The sequence below is a fragment of the Neolamprologus brichardi genome, chromosome 1 (assembly GCF_056152115.1).
Source record: "Neolamprologus brichardi isolate AB-2024 chromosome 1, ASM5615211v1, whole genome shotgun sequence".
In the NCBI taxonomy this organism is placed as follows: Eukaryota; Metazoa; Chordata; class Actinopteri; order Cichliformes; family Cichlidae; genus Neolamprologus; species Neolamprologus brichardi.
In genome coordinates, this window is record NC_142104.1 from 31,136,381 (window position 1) to 31,145,019 (window position 8,639).

The 8,639-nt window shown below is 40.0% G+C and overlaps 1 protein-coding gene across 1 annotated transcript; it reads right to left on the minus strand.

Moving 5' to 3' along the window:
* Positions 1 to 3,148: 3,148 nt before the first annotated feature.
* Positions 3,149 to 7,823, minus strand: slc35c1 (solute carrier family 35 member C1). Its single transcript, XM_006793776.3, has 2 exons — positions 7,167 to 7,823; positions 3,149 to 5,607 (listed from the first exon to the last, which is right to left on the minus strand). Exons 1-2 carry the CDS (start codon positions 7,684 to 7,686, stop codon positions 5,027 to 5,029), a joined length of 1,101 nt encoding a protein of 366 aa, XP_006793839.1. The 5' UTR covers positions 7,687 to 7,823; the 3' UTR covers positions 3,149 to 5,026.
* Between the last annotated feature and the right edge of the window lie 816 nt (positions 7,824 to 8,639).

Here is an 8,639-nt window from a genome sequence, read left to right on the forward strand (position 1 = left end):
GCCAGTGACTCCTTTTACTATCAGATGTTTTGATGATGATAAAATTGTGATAAAAATTTATAAAGAATAGAACAAATAAAAAAGTAAATCCAACTCTGCTGTAACTAAGAGATTAATGCTGCATAAAATTGTTAATCTTGAGATTTGACACGCAGAGTGATGAAATTAACATTTTAATTCAAGCTAATATATTGATTTTAATGCTGAGTGCACTGTTGGTGATGCTGTTTATTTTTAACATGATAGCTGCACTTTAGAGTTCAGAATCTTTAAAGTGGGTAGATTTAAACATTAATGACTACTCATTGTGTTCAGCTCTGACTGTCCCATACGGTGTGAAAATTGCTTTAGTTTCTCAGCAGATCAAAGGAAAATGTGTTTTAGGTGAACAGATATTCTACTGCATGACGCACACACACACACACACACACACACACACACGTTGTGTTTCCATCACTTCTGGGGACATTACATTAACTTCATTCATTTCCTGGAGACTTATCCTGACCCTACCCATCACAAGTCCCTGCCTGAACCTAACCCTAACCCTGACTCAAGCCTTCACCCTAAAATTTTATGATTTACCTTGCAATTTGTCCCCATAAAGTAGGCGAGACCTCACAATGTTTGTAAACAGATTTTTGTCCCCACAACAATAAATAATACACGTCCACACACACACACACACACACACACAATTACTTTACCAACTGACCCCTGAGCGCCCAAGTGTCAGCTCACTGTCCTCACTGTCTGAGGACAGAAAGTGCACATTCCCTTGTTTTCCTTCCATAAAAGGTTTTTACATCCATGTCCTGTAATTACCAGTAGATTGTAAAGTAAAATGATCATATAAATGCACACAAACACATCTCTACACACATATGCTAATGCAGTATATTGCCTGAAAAAAAACTAGGCTAACTGCACAGTGTTGCCTTGAGGCAACGAATGAAAATTAAGTTTTACTGTATAAATAAATTTTAATAAGTAGAACAAACAATCAAATATGCTTCTTAACATATTCATGCACATACAAGTATTTTTATAACATTTATTTCACTATAAACATGTAAAATAGTGATCTTTATCTTACCTCCTAATGGAGATGTCTCTCATGTAGTGCAGCTTGCAGAAAGGGACCCCCCCCCCCCCCCCCCCTCCAAATGAAAGTCACACCACCTTCAACTCATCATTTTATTGGAAAGAGATGTGCCTGGTAGCATTATTTGAGAAAAAAATGTTTTGGGTTTTTTTGGGTTTTTTGAAGGGCCAGTGTGAGGCATGAAAATGTGGTTTGCTGCCTCGGGGCAACACTACGCAGTAGAGGGTTAGGGCCAAGTACAAAACACATCAGTATTTTTTGCATCATCAGCTGAATGCATGTAAGTTTCAGTGCTACTGTGAAGCAGTCTTAGCGGCTACAGTGTTACAGCTGGGCTTCATCCACGATGTTGGTAACAACTTTCACATATAAAGCATACTGGCCCAGCAGAGAGTCTGTATAACGCAACATGCTGTAAATAAAAGAATCAGTGAAAGCTCAAAACTCTAAACATGACTTGCTCCCATCTAGTTTATGAATTCAGCATAAGTTACCATGGTGATTTTTCCTGGTGAAAAGAGAGCCACTTTGATAGAAGGTAGAAGAAAACTGACTTTAAGCTCTACATAGCTTTACAGCACACATCTTTGGTGTTGTGTTTAAGAATTTTCAATCAGAAAATATTGACAAATTTTGTAAGAAAAAAAAAAACAAATTTGTTATTTTAAAATGAGTAAAGTACTGAAAAAAGGTTATTGAGAGATACTAGAGAACTATGTAGATTTTTCTTCTTTGGCTCTCGGAGGAGGCGGACACACTTTTTCTCCTCTCCCTTATCTTCCCTGCTTATGTCCTTGTCTAGTCTCGTGTTTTTTTTTTGTATTTTCCCTGGAACACTCTCTCACAGTCTGTTCTCTAAAACCTAAAAGAGGAATTATGGATTGAATCAACTGGTCCCTAAATGCAATTGACACCCCTTTCTCAACGAGAAGTTTGGGCTTGGGTGAGCCTGAGTGCTGAAGATATCTACCTATTCGGAACCATGGTAACAGGGTTCTGGCTGATCGGAGCTGGCTTGGCCCTGACTTATCAAAGAATTAAGGAAGCGGAACCGGCTGTTCAAACCCCCACAAGGCTGCCCGCTGGGATTGGAACGATGGGAGAGGCGTGAGTTTCTCAAAATGGGCTCATTGAGTCAGCACAGATAAGTTCTTGGAGAGGCTACGGCTGCTGTGAATACTCAGAATAAGATCTCTGACTGCAGACTGGATACATCTCGGAAGGGCTCGCTCGGAATAACATCTCTGAGCGCAAAATTGGATAACATCTCGGGGAGGCACACTGCCGTGAGTTCTCAGAAATTGGCTCCTTGAGCACAAGAAATGACAACATCACAGAACGCAAGTATGGAGAAGCTCGTGGCTCTCCAACGGGAGATTGAGAGACCAGTGTTGGACTGTAGAACTGCTTTGAAATTCATATGAGCTGTTCACACTAAAGTAAAAAAAAATAACATCACTTCATGCGGATACCCTCTCGGCGCCAGCTACAAGGCTGGAGCTGAACAAAACACCCTGATAACGACTGTGTTTAGTCTGTTCCTTCCCATTCCATGCAAGGCAACCTGGGTTGGCTGGAAGACTGTTTAGTTAGCTTAGCAGGGCGAAGGACACTGTCTCAGCTGAACTATGGACACACACACATACAAATACTGATACTGATAAGCACTCACCGACGCATCACCCTTCCTACCCCGGATCCAATGCCACCTCCAACGCTTAAGATTGCAGCGGTCCCAGATCAGATGTACACACTGGAACTCTTTCCCATGTTGCTGTCTGTGTTTATTGTGCTATGGTGTGTTGATATCTGTGCATTTCGATGATTTTTTTCCTCGCTACCTAGCCTGACCTGTCTCCCCAATGTGATGTTTGTGTATTGTATGTACGGTCGGCAAGGTCTGTCATCTCGGTTGTGGGCAAAAGACCTGCAACTGACAAATAAAGGCTATCTCATCTCATAAATAAATAAATAAATGTACTGAAAATGACTAAAGTTAATCATATACATTTAATAAAGAAACATTGTTTTACAAGAGTCATTTCTTAGCTTTTATTCATTCATATCAAAGAGCTTTATGTTTCAGGGAAACTTCTCCATGTGCCAAGAATCAGCCACATTAAGTGGAAGAAAATATGTCACAATGACTGATCTTCTTTCCCATGTCCCAAATGAGCTACTGACATGACAACCAGGTTCATTTATCCCACAGGGAAGTGAAAGGGAAATGAGGAAAATTAGGCTGGCCTTTAACATTTTCTTGAGAAGTGTCACACAGGAAATGATGTCAAAACTCAAACTTTGCTACATTTGCTCTGGACTTTTAATCTATGATGATCTATGGAAAATGTCTGTATAAAAACTAGTGGTGCAACGGATCAAAAATCTCACTCAATTTTCGGATCAGCAAAAAAAAAAAAAAAAAAGACAAAAAAAAGACAAAAATTGAAATTGAACATTTAATTATTTACTTATTGAAGTATTTTTTGCCTGTTAAAAACATTCAACTCTAGACTCATTCCACGCAATTATTAAAAAAAATTATGGTACAATATAGGGCAGTACAGTCTTTGCATCTACCACTCAATTCAATTCAATTTTATTTATAAAGCGCCAAATCACAACAACAGTCGCCTCAAGGCACTTTATATTGTAAGGTAGACCCTGCAATAATACATACCGGTCATTATATCGCACTCTGCTGTGATATAATGAGCTGTCACGTAGCTTTCCGTTGCCCTGGAGGTCCATCCATTTGTAGTAGTTAGGACAACAGAAGTTGCCTGGGACAGTTCAGCCATAACTTAAATCTTCTCCTGCTCATATATGCTTGGAACGATCTTGCCACTAAAGTGGACGCGAACGGGACGGGATATCATAGCGTGGCTCAAGCACGTTCATCATAGTTTAAACCACTTGTTTTGCACAACGGAATATGGCCTCCAGTCTGCAGCTAAACACCCCAGTAGCTTTTGTAATAGCTTTAGCCCGGTCGGACTGGGCAGCAAAGGGCTGCTTAAATACCGCAAACTCCTCTGCTCCTCTACTTGGACCGCTAGCGCTGGCCATAACTATCACTTGACAGACCCACCACGCGCACCATACCCATACTTTTTTTCCCTTCTTTTTCGAATCTTCGGATCACGTGCGTGCCGAACCGTGGAGTGGGATCGGTTCGGATTACGGATCAACCGTGATCCGTTGCACCACTAATAAAAACTATACATTTCATTTGTCAACTGTAAATCAAAAGAGTACATGTGAAAACTATCATTTCATTAGCAAAGACACCATAAATTACAATCTTTCATTCTGTTAAACTTAAATGCTGCAATGATTTCATGACACCTTAAAAAGCGAGATCACAAATTATACCTCACCAAAAACCTTTTCAAGTAGCTTCTTTTGAATAAACCAGGTGCAGTTATAGAAGTAAACTGTGGCATATGAAAATGCATATGCACATATTCAAACAGGTCCTTTTCCTGATCTGCTTCACATATGTTTGGAAATGTGGTTATGAAATGAATATATCTCATGACAATATTTACTTTTAATTTCCAGTATTATTTAGTTCAAAAGCAAGTAGTAAATGGTGTACAGTTCAAAACTGTAACAGACTAAAACATTCATGGACTGCTTTCCTTAAGGATAAAAAAGGCCTGTAGTAGATCAATCAGAGTTACACAAGGTTTCTGATTACCTTGTCCCTCGCATCTTCAATAAACTTCAACAATTTACCAATTCCCCTCACCTCTCGACATTTGTCACATAAAAACAAACAAAAACAAAAACAAAAAGACAGGTTCCAAGAATATCATAATTAACTTACTTTCCTTTTTCCTCTGGAATAAAAGTTACTTCATTTGTACTGTCACAACATTCTCAGCCCACATAGATAAAACGACAAAGTTTATTAACTTACAACACTTGGTTTTCTTTATCCCCTGAAAGCAATTTTTCCTTTGCTGAGTCCTGAAGGACTGTGTTGGGACTCTTCTTCATTTCTAGACTTTTTACCCAAGTATAAGCAGACGAACCACCAAGAACCATCATGTTACTGGTCCACCACAGCAGGGTTTTAGTGGAAGAGTTGTACACTACTGCAATGACGGTCTGTGCACAGGCCTTTGCAGTCCCTGAGACATTATGCGTGAGCGGGCTTGTATATTTGATCTGGAGCCCTGTAACATAGCCTATGGCGAAACCAAACACTCCTCCGAGAGTCATCATTCCCCAAAAGCTGATGTCAGTGAGACGGCTGAACTTGATGAGCTGGCCCAACTCTCCGAACACAAGGATGAGAGGGAGGAAGAGGACGCAGGCGTTAATGTTGTTATAATAGGACAGTTTCCAGATGTTTCCATCCAGGGCAGGCATTACCTTCTTAGTATAGATGGCATTGAGAGAGACGCAGGCACTAGCCAGCACCCCAAAAAATATGCCTGTCCAGGAGAGGGACCCTGTGATGCCTTCCTGGTCCACACCAAGCCAGAAACCACCTGGAAAGCACAACATACAATCAAATATTTTAAACACTTAAATATCTAGCATTTCATTTTTAATTTACACCCATTCAGTGTAATGCTATCCAGTCACTGTAACACTGCGTGTGGCAAAAAACCCCCAGCTCAAAACGATGTGACAAAGGATGGAAACTGCACAGTCTTAGGGTGATATGAAGTGTTGCAATGTTTATATGTTAACATACACGAGGTATGAGTGTATGCATGTGGTCAGCGTGAATTGGGAGGTTGAGCAGAGCAGAGAAGAGGCAATGAGAGGTTCTGGTAAGGCTGTTTCATGGTGCCTTAAGTCCAGCCTGCTCAGGTGTGCTACATTAACTAGGTCAACTCCACCCACCAGTTTCCTGGAAGTGATTAGAAAGAGAAAGCCAACATGGAAAGTGAGCCCTGTGGCTGTCACATGTGGTACAGCTCTGCACACGCACACAGTTCATGTCAGGAAACAGGGACACACCAGGGAGTTTATTTTCCACTTCCAGGTTATTGTAAAAACTGATTTTCTGTGACAACCTGACCTACTTCTAAGGTGCATGGAAAAAAAAAAGAAAAAAGAAAAAAAAAAAGAGTGTAATCTGACAAGGTGAAAACTCCATGGCAATGCCCATTTCTAGGCTATCCCAGTATGGAAACATTTTGAATAGTACAGTATTAACACTATAACTTTTCCCTCCCTAAAATTTGATGCAGTTCTCTAAAATCGAGTATTATCCAGGCTGTATTTACAGCACAGCAAACTAAAAACTTCTATTGGCCTGCAAACCTTCTGAGTGTTATATTTCATATTTTCTTCGTTTCATACAGTTCTGTGCAAAAGTCTCAAACAGCCCTTCATTTCTTCACATTTTGCAAGCGAATTGTAAGTAGGTGCAGAAAATTTGCAAAGATTTGCACATGGGTCACCATGGCAGGCCTGAATTGTCAAATCATAGTATGGCAGTGAGTTTTACAGAGGAACGAAAAAAGCTGCCTGTCAGCAGCTAGTGAGTAGTAACAAATGCTTTGTCTTTTGAGATGTGGCGAGATACGACAGACGTACAAAGGTATGTCCAGGCTAGCAGTTATCCATGAAATGAACGTAAATTTTTCAAGTTCTCCACTCACAGCACCGTCTTCCTGTTTTTACTCTTGTTGCTCCCGCCTCATAAACGTTTGGCCAATTTGCAGACTGAAAATTGTCACGTGATTTGTAGTGAAGCATTTCGCTTGGAGTTTACAAACTCACGAACTGATTCAGACCAGAGTAACCGAATTACAGCTGAGAAAACGCTCTAGTTTAAAATATATATATATATATATATATATATATATATATATATAGTCATTATTATTATTATTATTATTATTATTATTATTATTATTATTATTATTATTATTATTATTGTTATTATTATTATTATTAGGCAGGACCGAGTGTCCGTTTCCACCACTGTTGGTGTTAGCTTTCTGAAAGGAGGAACTGAGTGCAGACTTATTTACATTCAGTGACCAATTATCACATGCAAATCATTATAAGGAACATGTCAGGGTAAACGCACCTAATATGATCCCACAGCACGCCAGAGCCCTGAAAGACGTGGTTTGTTTCAGGATAATGTACGATAACAGCACATTGAAAACTGTGCTCAGAGAGCGGCCGATCGTGTAGAAAGCCACCCCGAGATGTTTCAGGCACAAGTTGTTGAAGGTGATCATGCCGATGAACACGATGGACAGCGGCAGAACCTCCCGGGACAGCTTCACGTCAAACCTGACCGAGGGGAAGTTGATGAGTCGGGGGCACATTTTTGATAGCAGCTGCATGAGCCAGCAAAGTGCAACAGTGACCACACACTGATAAAAAGTGACGAACAACGGCGCGTCCAAGTCTTTGTTGTCCAGCAGGTGATTATTGAGGAACACCATCGTTATCGAGATAAACCAGTATAGCGCAACCACAACTGCTATTCTCACTGCTCGAAATACGAAAGTCTGTCTGGATTCGTCCCGGTCCATCATTTCAGAACCGCTCAATGCCATCCTCAAGATGCTGGAGCGCTTCAGCTGTGTCCTGTTCATGAGTGCAGATGAAGAAAACGAACCTGAGTAAAAGCTGGGACATTTACATGAGCTAATACGCCGCTCAAGACCAGCAAACTGACTGTATGAAAAAGCCAAACATGACTGCTGTTTGGTCAGTGCCGTCAACAAAGAGATTTCCGATCTGACTTTTTCAAAATAAAAGCCAAATTTGAGCCTGATAGAAATAGTTTCGTATTCCCATTAAAAAGACTTTGCAAACAGATTTTATGTTTTACTCTGCTTTAACAGGCTAATTGCTAATCTTTGGCTTCTGTTGTTAAAAAGTGAATACTGTAAATCGTTATTATTGTATTCTCTTCTTTCATTAAGTGAACATTTGCTCTAAGCTTTACTTTTACTTTGAAAGGCTTCAGCTCCAACCGGAAGAGTCATTAAGCGCCACAACTTCCTTAGTTGTGTCCCAATTCAGGGTCTGTGTCCCAATTCAGGGTCTGCACGCTTGAAGTACGCGCACTACGCATACTACGTACGGTGCGTACGAGAAGTGCGGAAGTGAGAGGCCTGTGAAATGGGACGGTCTAGCCTCCGTCGCGCTGTTCAGGTTGCCTAGCAACCATGATACTAACCGCGAGAAACGTTATATTCAGCTTTGTTTGACAGAAATGAAGGAGAAAAAATGTTTTGTTGGTCATTCATTCTTGTCATGACATCACTTTGATTAGTTGAGTATCTGAGGCTGAGACCACAGGACTGTAAAACATGATTGTTGGGCTTCATTTCTGTACTGAACAGTCACTTCAAGATTAGTTAGTAAATAACAATTAGCTAATGTTGTTCATGAGACCAAAATCATCTCACTGTGGTAATGTAAATATAATATGGCCAATATTATATGTATTGTCAGATTATTATGATATATATATATATATATATATATATATATATATATATATATATATATATATGTGTGTGTGTGTGTGTGTGTGTGT

What these genes read in the sequence shown, in the direction of transcription:
- slc35c1 (XM_006793776.3), bottom strand. Translation starts at nt 7,686, where the DNA reads ATGAACAGGACACAGCTGAAGCGCTCCAGCATCTTGAGGATGGCATTG. An exon ending in GTGCTGTGGGATCATATTAG is followed by an intron (nt 5,608 to 7,166) that starts GTGCGTTTACCC and finishes TGTGCTTTCCAG; the next exon opens with GTGGTTTCTGGCTTGGTGTG.